The sequence below is a fragment of the Pteronotus mesoamericanus genome, unplaced genomic scaffold (assembly GCF_021234165.1).
Source record: "Pteronotus mesoamericanus isolate MK-2021 breed Mesoamerican mustached bat unplaced genomic scaffold, CSHL_Meso_final contig_98, whole genome shotgun sequence".
Taxonomy (NCBI): Eukaryota; Metazoa; Chordata; class Mammalia; order Chiroptera; family Mormoopidae; genus Pteronotus; species Pteronotus mesoamericanus.
The window spans coordinates 2940603-2961408 of record NW_026555295.1 but is presented as its reverse complement, the minus strand read 5'-3'; the positions used below and the strand labels follow the sequence as shown (position 1 = coordinate 2961408).

At 36.9% G+C, this 20806-nt stretch overlaps 1 protein-coding gene across 1 annotated transcript in view; it reads left to right on the top strand.

Moving 5' to 3' along the window:
* APLF (aprataxin and PNKP like factor) overlaps positions 1–20806 on the top strand; it is a 102361-nt gene that overhangs the window by 39864 nt on the left and 41691 nt on the right. The window contains exons 4-6 of the mRNA XM_054586868.1: positions 4413–4560; positions 4893–4989; positions 13468–13649. Of these exons, the coding sequence (XP_054442843.1) occupies positions 4413–4560; positions 4893–4989; positions 13468–13649 (427 nt within the window). The remainder of the gene's footprint in view (positions 1–4412; positions 4561–4892; positions 4990–13467; positions 13650–20806) is intronic.

Here is a 20806-nt window from a genome sequence, read left to right as displayed (position 1 = left end):
GTCTTTAACTTTCAAGGAAGAATACCAATATTACACCTTTTTGCCCCAAATAGGAGAGGTGCACTTCTGCAGGATTTTATGAGGATTCTATAATTCTGATATCAAAATCAGATAATAACATCACCAAAATGTAAAATAAAGACCCATATTCCTTGTAACAGATTTACAGATCAAATCCAGTAATAGGCAAAAAGCATAATACACGTTGACCAAATGGAATTTTTCCAAAAAAATGCAAGGTGGATTTATCATATAAAAATCAATTAGTTAACAGATTAAAGAACTATCATTTCAGTAGCATAAAAATAATTTTGACAGACACCTGTTCATAATTAAAAATAAAACACCTTTATAGGAATGAATTTTTTTTCCTATTAGAAACTCATTCTTAGTAGTGAAATATTGGATGTTCTCTCTCTGAGACTGGGAACCAAACAGATGCCTATTTGCACAACTTTTATTCATCATCTACTGGAGATCCTAGCTAGTTCAGTAACATAAGAAAAAGAAATGAAATGGATCATATTAGAAAGGAACTAGTAAAACTGTTCTTCCTTGCAGATGACATGATTGTATACTTAGAAAATCCTGAGGAATCTACCAAAGAAACAAGACACAATGTAGTACCTACTATATGATTACACTTATTTTATATTCTGTAATAAGCAAACTAATCTATACTGGTAGAAATCTAATCATTGGTTATTTCCAGGGGGGATAACTAGGAAAGGGCACAAGGAAACTTTTTGTGGCGATGGACATGTTCTATGTCTTGATAAAGGTGGTTACATGGTTGTATGGTTTTGTCAAAACTGACCAAACTGTGCACTTCGGAAAATATAAACTATATCTAAATTTTTAAAATAGTAAATGGAAAGAAATTATGTCAGGAAATTTTTTTTTATTTTGGTTATATGAATTCAATAACCATGGCTTGCCATTTACTTTTTTTCTTATTGTACATGTATAAAGAATGCTATTTTTTAACCAGCTGCTAACATAAGTAGAGAAACTAATTTTTTGTTATAGTAAATTTGCATAATAGAATTATATACTTTTTTCAAAAATCAGGGAAGTGCTGTACATTTCTATGAAACAAAGTATGGTCATTGCCTGATAATTTATTTACATGATTATATGTCAATTTTAAGTTTATATATATCTGTTCATGTTTGCTTATCCCCTTGGTGTGAAAGATTACTCTTGTACCTTAAATCAGATTGTGGATTAGTAAATTTTGAATTTTTTTAGTATTGATAAAACTGAAAATACAACCCACTTTAAAAACACTATACTTTTCTTCAGGCTGTTTATTACAAGGAATGGTATCTAGTGTGTAACTGCTGTCAAGCCAAATATATTGAAGGAGGTAGTAAATGTTTTGTATATGTTTTGGTAATTGTGTGCCTAGTTTAGGGTAACCAAATTAATTGTTTTTATATTAAAAACTAAATTTTTATTTTTAGCTTGCTAGTATAAAATTTTCTTCAGGGTGTTGATTTCACTTTCAGCACTTCTCCAGTTTGTGATTTCAAATATACCCATGATGATAGAATGATTTCTGATGTGTAGTAATCATTTTCATTATTTTCACTTTGATCTTTATCATACATATAGTAACAGTAGTTGAAAGACCATTTTCCTAAAGATCAGTTTAACTATAATAGCTTAGTTGAAGATATTTATCATACATGCATCATGCAATATACGGGGTCTGTCCAGAAGATAGGCAGCCATGTAATATGAAAAATAGAGACATTTATTGAAGAAGATACAAGAAACATCGCACATAGAACAATGATGCCTCAGTTCCCTTCAAAGTAAGCAGCTTGGGACCTCACACAGTTCTCCCAGTCACCATCAGCTGCCCCATCGTATTTTCCTGAATCTCATCGACATGCTGGTATCTTTTCCCTTTCAAGGGTGGTTTTAGTTTTGGGCAAAGGCAGAAGTCACAGGGTGTCAAATCTGGGATAGAGGGGGGCTGAGTCACCAGGGTAATTTGATGTTTCGCCAAAAAACTCCACGCAAGATATGATGCATGAGTGGGTGTGTTGTCATGATGAAGCTGCCAATCACCAGTTGCCCATAGCTGTGGCCTTGTGAATCACAGGAATAGCTTCCGCAGAGGAATGTTCAAGCATAACACAAAATACGATGCAGATTTGTTGCTCTACTCGCTTATTTTGAATGTGATGGCACTGTATGCATGCTCACTCTACAGTGTCTACCACCCCCACTGACTAGCACAGTGAAGTTGTCATTATTCACGCACGTGCATTCCAGTCCACTCTCCTTGGCTGCCATGCAAACCGTTCTTGTTATATTAACAATGGCTGGATTTTTTCCAGACAGATCTTGTATGATTTAAAGCATATAGCCATCCCTTTTAAGCATTTTGTCAATATTTGATTCATTTAAGGATCTTTTGCTTTCATTGGTTAAATATTTAATATTTGAACAGGCAGAATAAAGATGAATCTAAAATACTCAATACTTTTTCAAAAGAGGCTATGTATGAGAACATAGGTTGGCAAACTTTCTTTGTAAGAACCAGATTGTAATTATTTTAGGCTCTGTAAACCATATGATCTATATCCTAGTAACTCAAATCAGCTCTTCTAGTGTTTCAGTAGCACTTCATTTACAAAAACAGGTAGCAGGTTGGATTTGGACTGTTGGCAGTTTGCTGATATGGGTATTAGAGTAAAAGCTAAGTTGCTTAACAAAAATGACCCCTAAATGCAGTACTTTAACAAGAATAAGTATTTTTCTGTCACATAATAGTCCAGAGATGTAGGTGTGCTCTCCTTCATAATGTAATTCATGTACTCCAGCTAATGGAGTAGCTCTGTCATCCTCAATATATAGCTTCCAAATTAGCATCATTTTTGGCATTCTCAGTTGGTAGGAAGGAAAGGAAGAAGAGAATCTATCACTTCAATTTACACCCCCCAGAAAAAAAATTGGTTAATGGCTACACAGAGCTGCAAGGAAAGCTGAAAAAATGTTGGCTCCAGCTAGGTGGTTAGACGTTGGTGCAGATGCTTAGTGATCATTGCCTTCCACCTTTGCTGTCTGTTATGCCAGTAACATCCACTTAGCCTCTGATAGTTAATGCCAACCACCTGGCCTGTACAACTCTAGAATCTTGCCGTCTCCATTGCTAATAAGGAGCCCTGTCTTTTGTCAGCCTCCCCTACCAGCAATGCTGACCTATAGAGGCAGCTACTGTAGCTACTTTTGAGCTCCTCAGCACTGCCTCAGTAGTGTGTACTTTATTGCTTATTGTCTGGGTCCTTCTGGGTAACATACTCAGCTAGTGGATTCTCTAGTCTAAGGACTCATGGACATGCACAACAGTGTGGTGATTGCAGGGGTAGGGGGTTAAATGGTAATGGAAAAAATATATAATAAAAACTTTTTTAAAAAAATACATCCATTTTTGCATGCCTGCCTCTTTGCGGTAGCAATCAACTATCTGTGTAGTTCCCCTCACTCTACGTCCAGCCCCTGGCAACCACTGATCTGATTTTTGTTCCTGTAGCTTTACCTCTTCAGAATTTCATATAAATGGAACCATGCGATATATAGCCTTTTTGTATCTGGCTTCTTTGACTTAGCAAAATGCCTTTGAGATGCATCCATGTTATTGTACATACCAGCAGTTAATTCCCTTTTAATTCTAAGTAGTATTTCTATTTTAATTTTCAATTTTTCAAAAAGATAAATTTTCTGGATATCTATGCCTACCTAAGTAATAATGATGCAACAACTTTGGATGATCTTACCGCATTTCACAGCAAGTAGGAAGTGATTGATTTGGCTTTTATGTTCCACATGTAACCATGGGCGCTCTGCTGAGGAACATTTAGCTTCCAGTCAGGCTACAAGTTTGGGGAGATTGCAGAAGCAGCTTCCTAGGCCCGAACCCCAGTAGCAGCTATGTAGGAACTTGACATCAGGATTTTATGTTATTTTATTTTATTTTTCAAGAGCCTAACTAACTTAGCTGATACACTTTCAGTTGCATTTTCTCTTTGGATGCTGGGTGGTGTCCTTAACTTTTATGGACTATCTGGACATTGAATTGAATGAGTAAATAGCTCTTAAGCTTTGACAAAGATGGCTGTTCCTCATCTCATAAATAGCTGTGCTTTTTAGACCCAAGATTTGTAAAGATTAATGTATTTTATTGTGATACTGTGGTCAGAAGAGGAAGAACATGTTCTAGTCTATGTATTTTGTTCTATTGTATTATAATCTGCTTTTCTTGTTCTGCTAAGTCTGAGAAAAGTAGCATAACTCATTAGTTAGATATGCTTGGGTGACTCACATTTATAACGGCATGGTAGGCAACAGAAGTGTTTTAAATTTAAATGATGAATAAATGATTTGATTTTATTTTATAGAAACAGCCAAATGCTTGATGAAGATGATACATTGAATGAAACACCAGAACCATCCTTGGTGAATTTGCCTAACGAGACAAGTGGTGCACCACAGCTGGAAAGAAGCGCAGAAATAGCAGCGACTCAGACTTCTACCACACAGAGTGTGGTGAGAAATTTAAGATATCGTCCATTTATAACATGTTCCTTAAGTTATTTTTAGGAGAAAAAAAAAAACAACTGAAATTAGACATATCAAGACAATATTGCTAGCATTTTTCTGCTTTTATTCTTTTTAAGTTAAACTCTGGAGGATATCACACTAGACCAACACTTCAGCTATTAGAGATCATGAATTTCCTTCTTTGAGAAATTCGACTAACTCAATCCACAGTTGCAGATGGGATTTTCATGGTAGTTTTCTGCAAAGTAAATAATTTTACAATTTTATTAAGGATGCATGCTTATTTTTAGTAATTAATAAACTAGGTGCCTTTTTAGTCTTTCCTAGGTGAATGTTCAGACTTCAGTAAGCAGCAGTTAAACCCTGCCCAGAGGAAAAGAATCCTTCCAGCGTGGATGTTAACAGAAAATATAGGTGATTAAAACCTTTCAGCACCAGTTATCAGTGGAAGTAGGTTTTGTTTCAAGAAAACATTAAGCAGAATTTGAAAGTTTTTCTGAACAGATGGAGGTAGAGTGGTAGTTGTGTAAGTGTGTAACTTAGCCTACCATTTTTTTAGATGTGTACGTGAAGTCTAATTTAAAACACAGGCTATTATTTTATGCCATTTATCAGTCATCCTGCTAATTAGTTTTTGATTTAACAAGCGCTAGATTTACAATATTAACACTGATTTTTAAACAAACCTGTTAATGTCATGTCTAAGACAAAATATAAGCACAGCAAGGGCTTTATAAGTTAATATAATTAAATAAAAAGTGCTAGGCTCACAATGTTATATGCTAGAGTATTAGAAGAAGAGGTGACCTCTGTCCTAGTATACCTCACTGTCATGGCAGATATTACAATGATTTATCTGCTGGGTATTACCATCGATTCAAGATTATTAAAAGTTTTCTGCATTGTCTTACTTAGCTTTTTATTCGCAACTTTTCAGTCATCTCAGGTTCAGTTTCTTTTGACTGCTTGTTCTTTTATATGGGTTACATTTTCCTGTTCATTCTCTTGTCTACTGACTTTCTTTTGGAAATTGAATGTTATAAATAATGTTGGAGAGCTTTTTGATTTTCGGTTTCTCTGAATAAATATTTTTGCTGTAATGGGCAATTAATTTGGCCTGACAGGCAATTTCTTCTAATCCGCAGTTAGTTCAAGTCCTAAACTCTGTTTTCCTGTGTGGGCAGCAGCTATAGTCTCTGCTTAGTGCCTTTAGCCTCCTACTGCTGCTTTTTCTCCGGGTTTGGGGCTCTCTCCCATTTACACATAGTCAGCCAAGGGTTTAGGTTGATTTTATGCATTTGGTTTTGGTTCTTGGCTCTCTGCGGTTTTCTTCCTTTCAGAATTTTATCCCTAACTTCCTACCTACTCCACAAGCCTCAGACTCTGTCCTCTGACAAGTTAAGCTAGTAAGGTTGCAGCTTTCTGCTATTTGTGAATTGGGTGTGCTCTCAGGGAAAAAGCCACAAATTCACAAACCTCATAGGATGTAGTGAATTTTTCAAGCTTAGATTCTTCTGTAGTTTTGCCTTTTGAGACACTCTCTAGTGCATTCAAATAGTTGCTTTTTAATATTCTGTCCAAAATTTATCATGGTTTTGTTTGGAATGATTAGTTCATTCAAGCTATTCTTTCATTTTACCCTGAACATTATCTTTTATAAATTAAAAACACAATTGAATATGTATTTTAGTTGGTATATTACTACTCTTACTGTTTCTAATATTCAGCATAGTGGTCACAGAAGTCTTCTGAAATTTTAATCAAGTATATTATGGACAGAATATTCCTCATTTAATGCTACTTTGGATTATAGTAGGATCAGAGCGATCTTGTAGGACAAATAAGTTGTATATTGTGTTGAGGTAGATGTGATTAAATCTGGAGAATTTTCATATCTAAACCTAAAATTTCCTGGTAGGAGTTTTATTTCTTGCAGTGGTTTTCATCCCCCTCCCCCACCCATTATATGTATATTTTCATATGTTACATTACTCATTAATGTGATAATTGTCAATTTGCAGGAAGGTAATGGCAAATGGGGGATGGTAGTGGAGAGGGTCCAGGCACTTTCCTTCAGTAGAACAGTTTCTCTAATATAGAGAGAATCACTTGACCAAAATTGAACTACCTCCCTGCAAACAAGTTCTTTTTCATAGTCGTTCTATACTGTTAATTGCTTCTGTGCTACAACTATTACATTACTTATAATAGTCCAAGATATATTTTGCTTCAAATTATAAATAGCTATTAACTTTCACTTGATAGATGTACCACATAAAATATGAAGCACGTTTTTGGACACTTCACCTTGAAAATACAAATGAGAGCAATTTGACATTCATTTGGACAAGAATATTATATAGTACACAATGTACTTAAAATGCAAAAGCTTCAAAATAAGACAAAAAAGTCTTTGGATTCAAGTATATCTTCTTACTATAAATTTAGACTTTGGGGGAGAATTTTTAAGAGCAAAATTAGGTACTGAGTTTCTTTAAAGACAGGAAGATTTAGAAGTCAATTAGTACTAATTAAAGCTTGAAATAATTTGGATTTTTCTGCAATGTAGTTTTATTTAATTGTTATTGTTTTGTTTGTTTAAATAATATATCATCCAGGTCAATAGACCAATGCTAGTTATTTTTTAAAATCCAAATCTAGGATGCATTTTAGGTTTATTATATACAGGTTATTTTCTTAATGTCTCTTGCAGCCTTACTATATTTTGTTCATTGGTCATTATTTAGATTATCTGAAACCAACTTGATATTTTGGAACCTTTTGCATCATACAGGACAGATAACATTACTTGATGTTAAATTACTTATCCAAGATCATGTAATAAATGCCAGAGCTGTAATTGAAACCTAGCTCTGCCTGTTTCTAAAATATATTTTTTAATATATTTTATTGATTATGCTGTTACATTGAGCTATATTACTGTTATACAGTCACCTAAATTCTCTCTGTGCTCTGTGTGCCCTGTTTTTTTCTTTTTAAATATGCCCTTGTATTTTCTCCTGGAACTTTTCTCAATTTAACTCTTGGTTAATCCTTATATGTATGTCAATGTTTGCAGTGATCAGGCTATCCTTCTGTTATTCCACCAGCATATTCTAGTTTATCTTCTTTCCTGGGTCCCCAGGTACTAGTCCTTAGATATTATCATGAGTTTTTCAGGCCTGGGATAAAATTTTCTCCATGTCTCTTAGGGATTGGAAGTGGATATATTTGGGCAAGGTCTATCAAGCTTCCCCATTCTTGACTTCCATTTATCTCTGTTCCCTCAGCTTTCTAGGCCTCAGGACAAGTCATAATTCCTGGGTCATGGCATTCTTGCTAGATAGAAAAAGGAGCTTTTAGATTTTCCCTTGTATCATGTTACTGTGTAGCACTCTTATTTTCCCATCTTCTAACTTTTCTACACAGAGTCCTGAAAAGAAGCACATGCCAGTAAAGACTGAAGTAGTAGGTAGTCCCCAAACCATTTAGTTTGCATTTAATTTTGCACTCTGAATATTTTCTCTATAACAACTCAATGTAGATTATAAATATTGAACTGATTTTGTTTTAATTAGACTAAAGCTCAAAATTTAAAGTGCTAGTTAGTCTATTTTAATATGTTTTATTGATTATGCTGTTACAGTTGTCCCAATCTATTCCCTTTTGTCCCCCCTGCCCCAGCCAGTATTCCCCATCCTTCCGGCAACTCCCCACCTTAGTTCATGTCCATAGTTCGTGCATGTAAATTCTTTGGCTACCTCGTTCCCTATACTATTCTTAACCTCCCCATGTCTATTCTGTACCTACCAATTTGTACTTCTTAATCCCTGTACCTTTTCCCCTATTCTCCCCTTCCCCCTCCCCACTGGTAACCCTCCAAATGATCTGGACATCTCTGGTTCTGTTTCTGTTCTGCTTGGTTGCTTAGTTTGTTATTTTGATGCAACTGCTGATAGTTATGATTTAATTACCATTTTAATATTCATAGTTTTGATCTTGTTCTTTTTCTTAAATAAGTCCCTTTAACATTTCATATAATAGTGTCTTGGTGATGAACTCCTTTAGCTTTACTTATTTATTTCCAGCAATGCTGTTAAATGATCCAATTAATTCAAATAGTTTTTAGTCTCTTGAATTTTCTAGCTCTACAATCATATCTACAGAGTTATGACATCTTTGGCTCTTTTGATTTATTACTGCTTCCTAAAATTTTATTATCTTATTGCATGAGCTAGAATTTACAAATTTTATTTTTTATTTTTAATTATATTTTTTTGATTATGCTATTACAGTTGGCCTGATTTTTCCCCCTTTGCTCCCCTCCATCCAGCACTCCCACTCCCTCAGGCAGTCCGCCCACCACTGTTCATGTCCATGAGTCATGCGTGTAAGCTCTTCAGTTATTCCATTTCCTACACTGTACTTTACATCCCCATGGCTATTCTGTATCTACCTATTCATACTTCTTAATCCCCTCACCTCTTCACCTATTCCCCCTTATGCCCCTCCCATCTGGCAACCATCAAAATGCTCTCCACATCCATGCTTCTTTCTCTGTTATTCTTTCCTTAGTTGTTTTTCAGATTCAATTGTTGATAGATTTGTATTTATTTGCATTTTATTGTTCATAGTTTTGATCTTCTTTTCCATAAGTCCCTTTAACATTTCATAGTGTAATAGTTTGGTGATGATGAACTCCTTTAGTTTTTTTCTTGTCTGGGAAGCTCTTTATCTGCCCTTCGATTCTAAATGATAGCTTTGCTGGGTAGGACAATCTTGGCTATAGGTCCCTGCTGTTCATGACTTTGAACATTTTTTGCCAGTCTCTTCTAGCCCGCAAGTTTCTTTTGAGAAATTAGCTGACAATCTCATGGGAACTCCTCTATAGGTAACTAACTGCTTTTCTCTTGCTGCTTTTAAGGCTCTCTCTTTATCTTTAACCATTGGCATTTGAATTATGATATGTCTTGGAGTGGGCCTCTTTGCATCCATCTTGTGTGGTACTCTGTGCTACCTGGACTTGCATTGTCTATTTCCTTTACCAAATTAGGGAAGTTTTCTTTCATTATGTTCTCAAATAGATTTCCAATTTCTTCCTCTTTCTATACTTCTGGCACTCCTATGATGTGAATGTTGGACCTCTTAAAGTTGTCCCAGAGGCTGCTTATACTATCCTCATTTTTTGAATTCTTTTCTCTTCTTATTATTCTGATTGGTTATTTTTTTCTTCCTATGTTACAAATCATTGATTTGATTCTCAGTTTTATCTACTCTACTGTTATTTCCCTGTAAATTGTTCTTTATTTCAATTAGCATATCCTTCATTTCTGACTGGACCTTTTTTATGCTGCTGAGGTCCTCAGTAAGTTCCTTGAGCATCCTTATAACCAGTGTTTTGAACTCAGCATCTGATAGATTGCTTATCTCCATTTCGTTTAGCTCTTTTTCTGGAGTTTTTATCTGTTCTTTCATTTGGGCCATGTTTCTTTGTCTCCTCATTTTGGCAACCTCACTGTTTCTATGTATTAGGTAGAGCTGCTTTGACTCCGTGTCTTGGTAGTATTGCCTAATGTAGTAGGTGTCCTGCAGGGTCCAGTTGCATAGCTTCCCCTGTCACCCTAGCTGGGTAGTTGAGGTATGCCCTTCATGTGGGCTGAGTACACCCTCCTCTTGTAGTTGAGCCTCAATTGCTGTTGGCAGGTAAATGGGAAGGTTTTACCCAGGCTAGTCAACTGCAAGGATTGGCTGTGACCACTTACCACCAGCCTCTGCCCTGTGTGGAGGATTAGCTGTGCAGGGGCAGGGTGGTGGTGCTCCAGGCATTCCAAAATTTGAACCAAAAGAATCTTTGCAGGCTAGAAGGGATTGGCAAGAAATATTCAAAGTCATGAAAAGCAGGGACCCATAGCCAAGATTGCCCTACCCAGCAAAGCTATCATTTAGAATCGCAGGGCAGATAAAGAGCTTCCCAGACAAGAAAAACTAAAGGAGTTCATCATCACCAAACTATTACACTATGGAATGTTAAAGGGACTTACTTACGGAAAAGAAGATCAAAACTATGAACAATAAAATGGAAATAAATACATACCTATCAACAATTGTATCTAAAAAACAAACTAAGCAAAGAAGAAGAACAGAAACAGAATCATGGATGTGGAGAGCATTTTGGTGGTTGCCAGATGGGAGGGCGGTGTGGGGGAATGGGTGAAGAGGTGAAGGGATTAAGAAAATAGGCAGTTACAGAATAGCCATGGGGATATAAAGTGCAGTGTAGGAAATGGAGTAGTCAAAGAATTTACATGTCTGACCCTTGGACCTGAACGATGGTGGGGGGACTGCCTGAGGGAGTGGGAGTGCTGGGTGGAGGGGAGCAAAGGGGGAAAAAATCAGGCCAACTGTAATAAGATAATCAGTAAAATATAATTTAAAAAAGAATAAGTAAAAATAGTCAACAAATATATAATTATTATAAGAGAGGAAAATACAAAGTGAAACTATGAGGTACCATTTTTTGTTTACTAAACTCATCAAAATCTAAGCAGTTGATAAAACCGGTGCTAACAGAAATGGGTATCACTGAACAGAGTTGGTGGAAGTGTAAGTTGGTATAGCCTTTTAAGTTTATTTGCCAGCATCTCTTAAAAATTAAGTACATAACATACTTTGACCCAGAAATATAATTTTAGGTAGTTAGCCCACAGAAATAATAGCATTTATACTTTTAACCCTGTGTATATTTATAAATATAGATTTGTAGACATATTTGCTCAAACTAGGAAAATGTTGAGAATCAAATTGTTAATATAACTGTTAGGAGTGGTTCCTCTGGAGTTAAAATTGCAAGGATATCATTTTAATGACATTTGTGCATATATTTGAGCTATCATTCACGTAGTAATACTGTAACTGCTCATATACATAAATACAATTAGTAATAGTTAAAACTAAAGAAAATTAATTGATTTGTTTTAATAGTTCATTTCTTTTATATTTCTGTCATTTAGTTGTACTTTTCTTTGATTTATAAAAAATTTTAATATCCAGATACAAAGATTGTTATGAACCAATTAACTTACTTTTTTATGTACTCTTTGTGAAAAGCATTTTAACAACATTATCAACATGGCTTTTTTTAATGCAGAAGAAGCTAGTTCTGGTCCTTAGAAGGAATATTTTTAATAGAGAATTTGGAATTTTAAAGAATTGAATATTTTAAATATGGATTTTTTAATTTTAGAATTTTATGTGCACATTGACATTTGGAATGTGGCACACTGCCATTTGGATAGACACTATGTCTTATTTAATTTACATTTTTTAGTTCTTATCATAGTAAGCAATACCATAGTTGGCTATTTCCCTTGGTTTGACTAATTCATAGCTATTGTAGCATTCGGTCATTTGTTTCACCAGTCTGTACAGTCCTATGTAGTCCTATTTCTGACAGTTTGTAAAATGATATGGAATGCTTCTTAATTTAGATTCCAACAACTATTTAAATAATTTAGGTAAAGTTTAGTTTTTAGATAGTTTGTTCATATGTTTCCTTTAATAAATGTATTATTTTTGTGTTGGTTCAACTGATTTCCTTGTTTAATAGTATGGACAGTACATATTCTATTAGTATTTTTTCCCTGAATTTAATGTAGTATTTTTTCAGGTTATCAAATATCCTGTAAAACAGCTCTGAGCAAACCACAGCCCATGAGCCAAATCCTGCCCACCGCCTGTTTCTGTAAATAAAATTTTATTGAAATACAACCAAGGCCATCCATGTCTGTATTCTGTGTGGCTGCTTTCACACTACAAAGGCAGAGGTAACTGGTTGAGACAGGTGCTAGATGGGCCACAGAGCTTTTTACAGAAAGTTTGCTAACCCTTATATTCCAGCATTAGAATAGTGCCTGTGGATTGTCTTACATACCTGTATCCAGGCTCTTAAGGAGATCTTTGGACAGATTCTGTTTATGTTCACAAGTCATTTCAGTTAAACATATCTACTGAGCACCAGTTTTGCAGTAGGCACAGTTCTAGGTACTGGAGGCAGTATAGGAACAGAACAGGAAAGTCTCTGTCCTTAGGAAGCTATTCTTTGAGTGCAGGGAAGGCTGACAACTAACCATGAAGACTTTCCTCTTAAAATAAATACATCTTGTTTTCTGATTATATAGTTCATGAATTTGTTGACAAAACATTATACTGACTTTAAGTTTTTTTACCATGTATGTTGAACCTTGGGAATATGACGTGGGATATAGAGTCCATTGTTATTATAACTTTATTTTCTTCGTTGGTTAAGTTTGTTGAGGTCACTCGCCCTGCTGGGTTATTTTGGGTTCTTAATCTGTAAGATAACTTATGTTGAATTCCTCACTGTGGCTTCTTAGGGAGGACAATAAATACTATACATAAAATGTATTGTATAAGCTATATGTCAGATTTTCTGTTAGAGAAATTCAATGCTAAAATAAAAATATATGATAGCTAACATATATCAGGTACTCTCCTACGTAGTTCATATATCTTACCTCATTAACTCTATAAGTTATTATTATAACTTCCTTTTTCCAGATGACGAAACCACAGTTCAGAGAGGTGAGGTAAAGTAGTTAGAGGGTGGAACCTGCCCACGTTAGCATCTTAACCTCGCCAACTTTGGGGCTGGAGCTCTAGGCTATTGTTCTGCTTAATACTTTTTGTGATTTGCAAATAAGTGTTTTAAAGTTGACAACATAACTGGAACTTTAATTTTACTAGCTCCTTTATCCTTTTTCTTTTTCTTTTTTTTGGGGCGGGGGGGAGAATATAGATTTATTAACATTTGAAGATAAAGAGATAATATTCTTCTCCTTTTTCTTTGTGTATGTGTGCTGATGTGTGTTTAAGATAATGTAATCCAGGAAAGTGGAAGAGAAGGAGCCTGCAAAGGTAGAACCCGAGTAAACATAACACAGCAAGGAAGAAAGCGATTAATTTCACCAGGAAGCTCAGAAAGTACATCAGCAGAGCAAGACACAGGAAAAAAGTGTAAAAATGCTGATCAGAAAGAATCTGTCATTTCATCCAAGGTGATTTTTAAAAAAATTCATTGATTGTTTTCTTTTTCAAGTGTTCTAGATAGGAATTAATTATATGTTTGTGTATACACAAGAAAAAAAATTACTTTTCATTAATGAGTTAGTGAAGTTTATGAAAACAAATACCATATGATCTCTCCTATAAATGGAACCTAATCAATGAAACAAACAAATGAGCAAAATATAACCAGACTTGGAAATAAAGAACAAACTGACAGTGACCAGAGGGGAGGAGTGAGGGGGATAGCGGAGGAAAGAAGGGGAGGGGGCAAGCAAAGGACCATGAATTGAGGACTCATGGGCACGGACGTTGGAGGGGGATTGACTGTGGGAGTGGGGGGGTCGGGGCGGGGGAGAGCAATGTAACTGGACGACAACAACAAAAGTTGTAAGACTTACACTTACTAATTTCAATACTGATTAAAAAAACCCCACTAGCCCATATTTTATTGGCTTACTGACACTAAACTTTAGTATAGTATTTGCATAGTAGAAAACAAAGCTATTTAATTTAGATATTTTCAGATGGTGAATATGGTAAAAAGAATGCTTGACTCTGGTTATATAATTGGTACCTCCATTATGAAAACCTGATTTCTTCAATTTTATTGACCATTCTCAAATGGCATATAACCATCTTTTACTTGATTAGTGTGCAGAGAAAAACAACTAATGGACTACTTTTTAATAGCCTCTTGTAGGATTATTTCTGGGCTAACTTACAATATTTATAAACCTTCTCTTTCAGTTTTTGTTTACTCACTAAAATGGTTTGGATGACTTACACATTCTTTAACACTGGGTACCTAGAGAAAATGAGACCTATATTAGATGCATGTAAAAAGAGAGCAAGAGAAAGGGGAAAAAAGCAAAGACATCCCCAGAACCAAAAGGTCAGGTACTCTTCTTCCCCTTGTTAGAGGAGTGGCTTTAGATGACAATTTTCTTTATCCTGTACACCTGTGTCTGAGCTCTGTGAGTCCTCATCTTTTTAGTCTCAACGAGAGCCAAAAGAGAGTAAGACTGGTTTTAGGACAGTGTGCACTGGAATAATTGAAAAGCCAGTAGCACCCCGGAGGGTCAGGTCTTTTTTAGTGCTCACCCTCCCTCCTGCCTCGTCTCCCATCAGATCAGATCGGTTTCCTCTCGGATCCTTTCTTCCAGTGAGAGAAGGGGATCTGAAAGCTATAGGCTCACTCCCTTGCTTGCTTTTGAAGTTTAATAAATGAAAACAGAATGTTTTCTGACTCAGTGTATTGGCCATAAAAGCTTATTAAGGTAAAACTTGTTTACATTGAGTTCTAATAACATGTTCTACTATCTGAACATATTAATATAATTGTCTTTATTTTCCAGGAAGAGGGAAATTTTTTTTCAGAATAAAATCTATAAGTATACATGTCTTGCTGTTTATTTCAACCCACCAGTTTGATGATCACAAGTTAAACTTTCAGAAACACCTTCTTAATTGATAGATGGTAGAGAGGAGTAGAAACAGATGGAAAATATTTGAGGTATTTATGAGATTTTAATGACGTTAAAGGAGTATTCAGCCAGGTCCCAGGAACGCCTGAGCTCTATTTGGCCAATTGCTTTTCCTTGCCTTACGGTTTCTAAGGGAGTTTCGCCTCTCACAGCACAGGAGAAACAGGGGTCAAGGTTTCATAACCTTTTCATAACCCTTTATGCAGGGCTCTCTGGTACAGCTGGGCCAGAGACGATGACTCAGACTGAGACCCAAGAAGACCCTTTCCAAACTCACCCTCTGTCCCCACCCAGGTTCAGTCTTAACACCGGCTTGCAGCTGGTCCTGCAGGGGTGTCTGCAGTGTGGGAGCAGGTGAGAGGGAAAGTTAAAAAGGAGTGAAAACAAGAGGGTGGGACTTCCTATTTGTAGATTAACGGCATGAGATTGCCAATTACAAGGGACTAGGAACAATTTGGCCAGGCCTGCAGAGGAGACTTAGATCATTTTAGTGGGAAAGACGCAGTCACATTCTCCTGGGGATGAGTGTGAAAGGAGGTGAGAGAGAAGGGGTGGAAATCACCTTCCCCCTACTGGGCCCTACTCCTGAGATCCTGATTCAGTTGGTCTGTGCGGCCTGTACATTAGTATTATTTTAAATAAACTTCAATTTTACTGTGCACTCAAGGTTGAGAGCTACTGATGTACCATCATTCATCACTTTGGGGGAGACTGAGGCCCAAGAACACATTGTTACAGACCTTGGGCCTCAACCATAGGTCTTTTCATTTTCGGTACAATGGGTTTTTCTACCATAAGTATTAGGCTGTCTACAAGAGTTTTGTGACTCTAGTAATTTCTGATAATGCAGATAATTGCTCTGAAATAGTCCATTTTTCATCAGGTGTCTTATGTCTTTCTGTAACTTTTACCAATTGTGTAGTTTTCTTATTTGTGAAAATTAGGGTGCTTGAACTTACGAACTTTAACAAAAAGAATGGTATGTCCTGTAAGAGTCTAATTGAGACTGAGTTGTAAATGACCAAAGGAAGCCTGATGAATAAACTTCAGCAAAATAGTATTATAAAGTGTATCGACTGCCTATTGCTGGGAAACAAGCTTCCCCAGCACTTAGTTGCTTAACATGACAAGGATTTATTTCTTATAATTCTGTGGGTTGGCTGGGCTCAGCTAGGCAATTCTTTTATGACACTTTTGGTGTCAGCTTGACTGCACTCAGCTGGAGCCCAGCGAGGCTGGAGCATCCTTGGTGGCCTCACTCACATGATGGTGCCCAGCAAGGGTTGATGGGATAGCTGGGGCTGGCTGGGCCTCCCTGCCTCCACTTACCCATTTAGTAGTCTAAACTGAGAACCTTTCCCTGACAGCTGGATCTCAAGAGAGTGAAAGTAGAAGCTCTCAGGTCTCTTAAGGCGTAGAACTGGAACTGGTACATTGTCATTTCTGCTGGATTCTTTTGGTCAAAGCAAAGATTGTGAGCCTAGATTCAGGGGGAAGGGATTGGACTCCACTTGACCGATGGGGTGATTTGTGTATAAAGGAATCAGTGGGATTGTTGGCTGCCATCTTTGACAACTGTCTGCCACACACAGATAGAGGAGTAATTCAGTTCCCAGAATGGAAGGAAAACAACAGAAACTCTATAGACCATAGGGACTGGTCAGTGGCTGGATCAAAATCAGGTTGGTCTATGGTTTTTCCACTCTAGCGTCTTGAATCATTCTTTACTGCTCGTGTCAGGCCTTTTTCACATGATTACAGCATGGTCACAGGTAACTTTAGCCCATGTCATTCATTTTTTTTAATTAAGAGAAAAAACAAAGAGTCTCTCCGTGGTTCCTTCAGTGTTAAATTCTAGGGACTTGGATTATGGAATCTCCACTTCAACCATTTACAGTGGTCAGAAAGATGAGTTAGTATTATAACCTCTTTCTGAGTCATGTGTCCATTCATTTTCAAATGAATGGAGGAAAGAGGTCTAGGAAGAAATAAACGGTATATATTGTACTATTCTTTTTATATTATAGTTAAATTTGAATAAATTCAGAGAGGAGGAAAAGAACAGGTAGTTTTCTTAGGTTGGTCAAAATCAGCCTAAGCAGTGAGGAGGCTTGAAGTGGTTGGGGACGGTGAGGTACACCATAAGCAGGGGAAAGGAAAGATGCTTATTTAACCTCTTTTGAAGGAGGTATTTGAGTTAGGTGTTGAAAGATGGCCAGCCTGTTAGCAAGCTGGGTTGGTGAGGAGGAGTACTGTCAGGGAAGGGCATAGTTTCTGAGCAGAGGCACAGAGGCAGGAAAGTGTGTGCGGGCCGTGAGTGGACCTACACTGGAGTGTCTTGTGGACACCCTACACGCATGGATGTGTATGTGGATATGGGTAGGCGAGATCAGGGGAAGAAGCTACAGAACAAATCAGGATGGTGCTTGAAAGCCAGATTAAATAAGAAATTAGGGCTGCGTTTATGGCTTCAGAGACTTTGTGAAGGGTTTTGAGTGAGAGTCACGTGGTTAGGAGTGTGTAGCAGCAGTATGTAGGACAGAGGCAGGAGCTGCCTAAGAAGCTGGCGCAGCATGCCACCGGGCATGAAAGCTGAACCAGAATGGTCCTTTGGGACCAGAAAGAAGTAGAGAAATGTGAGAGACATTTTGAAAACAGAATTAACAAACCTGATGACTAACAGAAGAGTGAAGAGGAGATATTGAGAATATTCTTAACAGAGCAGAAGGGGAGCCGTAGATGTGGCAGTTGGAGAAGGGACAGGGAGGACTTTCTTGGTTTGAGGCAGGGGTGGCATGGCTACGAAATCCGTTTAATAGAAATGAAAGTCTGTCTCACGGGAGGGAAAAACAAAGGCTAGAGAGTTCTGTTATACCATATTATTTGGAAGCAAACTTACAAATATTTTATTCAGAGTATATAGAGTATATATGGAGGTGGATGCTTCAGCAATGAGAGCCATTTCCAGATATTCCGCCTGCTCTGTCCTGTCTGCAGCTTCCCCCTGGGATAATAATTGCTGAGGCAAACAAGCTGGCTGTTAAGTATCTCATTTCTCTACATACAGATGCCTGCTGTGGAGTCTTAACTCATTTTTCTTCATGGAAATAACAAGGGAGATGAAGACTGTAACTCTTATACTGATATTTCTTAAAGAAGGCTGTATCCCCCAGAGCTCCTATACCCTTTGCTCCTGTTTGGCTGTTTGGGTTAGTACCATTTATAGCATAGCTCTGATCAGCCCCGTAGAAACATCTTTTTATTTGCCATTCATTCCTTCATGCACTCAGTAAGCATTCATTAATAGTAATAATATAGTGGCATTAATTATGTTATTAACAACAACAAATAAAAACAAACAAGAAAATGCTCAACCATTTAGTGAGCTCTTATTCTTGGCTAGACCCCACACTAAGATATACTTAAGTTTTAGAAAATCCTGAAAAGTAGGTTGATTATATATCTAGTTTATAGATTAAGAGATCTGAGGTTCTGTGAGTTTAAATCAACTTGTTCAAAGTCAAAGGTTAAGAGATGGCAAAGCCGATACTGAAAATCTGACTTTTTTACTTCAAAGATTATTCTAATAATTATTTGTATAAGAGTTGTTCTCTTATATGCAAGGCAGTATGCTAGAATCTGGGACTAAAAGATGGATAAGATAGAGTTAATAAGGAACTCATAGTCTTGTGGGGGATATGATCTGAGTCATAAAATAAAGTGGTCACACAGTGATTTTTACAGGACTTTGAGGAGGACTGCCTACACCAGCTGGGGGTCCTAGGGAAGGGTTCCTAAATGGAAGGATGGAGCTGAATGTTAACAGAAGAGCAGCAGGCATGACCCAGGTTCAGAAGAGTACATCCCCGGTAGATGGGGCAGCAGGTATAAGAGTAGGGGGCTACAGAGAGTGTGCTGGGAACTACTGCTTTTAATAACTCTCAGTGCAAAGTCAGGTAACAGTGTGAGACGGGGATGAAGCCAGCAGTGGGGATGGTCCACAGAGGGAGGACCTCCCAGAGTTCTCAGCCACACAGATAATCCTGGCAGCTCTGCAGAGGAGAGATTGGAAGAAAACAATATAAAAGACAGAGGGAAGAGGGTGGAGATTAAAGTTATCAATACAGTCCAGAAATAAAGAGAATGGGACCCAGGCAGTAACATTAAGGATGATGCTAAGGTATTGGATTAGAGAAATATTTAGGAAGCAGAACTGCAGGACTTGTTGCTTGGATCTGAAGAAAGTGAAAAAAAGGAGGGAAAGATAGACTTCCAAGGTTCTGACTAGAATGAATGGGTAAATTCTTTTGGCCACAACTATAGTCCAGAATACAGAGGGAGGGTTTCAATTTTGATATTTTGAGTTTTAGGTGCATTGGATATTGGAGAAGAAATGTTCAGCTAGTGGTTGAATAAATATATGAGTTTGAAGCTCAAGAATGAAGTTGAGGCTCAAGTTTAGGATGATGTAGTCTTTAGCATGTGGATGTCAATGGAACTGATGCAGGACAACTTACTAGCACAGACATTCTTTCCAAGGGCAGCTTGGAAACAACGATGAATTACCTCATTGAACTTGTATTGGGGGAAGTTTTTTATTCTGTCCTTTGTCACACATAAAAACTTAGGGTGGTTGAGGGATGGGAAAGGCAAGTTAACGGACTATTTAATAGCCTTGATAATACATTGTAGCTGCCTTCAAGCACCAAGGTCTCCTTTCACAAGCTCTATGCTCCTTGATGCCTGAGGTCTCTAGTATGTAGTTGACAGTGTAAGGGATCTGGCCTCTCTATAATGAATCTCTAGCCTCCCACACTTCATTCTTCACATTTTTATCTAATCTAAGAAATAAGCAATGTGAGTACTTATAAAACATGGAGCTCTCTGCCTTTCTCCTACTTCTTAAAGTGCAGAGTACCTTCTGTTTTTCCCGTGCACTCACCGGTACACTTGCTCTGACTCATGAGCTTTGTAATTGGCACAGTACAAATTTATGTCTCAGCAAACTTACAAATTACTGCGTGTAATGGATTTTTGGGATCATTTATAAATAATTGAAACCATGATTGTTAAATTCTTGAATGCCAAGGGTCTACTGAATATCAATATTTCATGGAGTTCCATAAAGAACATTATGAATTACAGCTTTGGTGACTCTTAAAATAATGTATTTGAGAACCCCCTGACCCATAGAATTGATATCTGTGACTTCATAATTTTTCTCTTTTAGAATAAATTAACAGGTTAAACATATTTCTTGTGAAGATATTAAAAAAAATCTTCATATTTTGTGGAAGTAGAGGGAGTTGATATGATGCCAAACATTTTATGTCTTATATTTCATTTCATTTACTTTGGTTTGTTTTTCATTTTTAAAAAGCAAAATAATACATGCTTGTTGTGAAAAAACAGAATATTCAGAAGCATGTGGAATAAAAAGTGAATGTCTTGATTTGTATCTTAAACCTTCTCATTTTAATTTATACAAGTAAGTACACACAGAACTTTATGGGGAATTTCTTTTTTTAAGATTTTATTTATTTATTTTTAGAGAAGGGAAAGAAAGGAGAAAGAGAGGAAGAGAAACATCACTGTGTGGTTGCATCTTGCACGCCTCCAACTGGGGATCAGGCCTGCAACCCAGGCATGTGCCCTGACTGGGA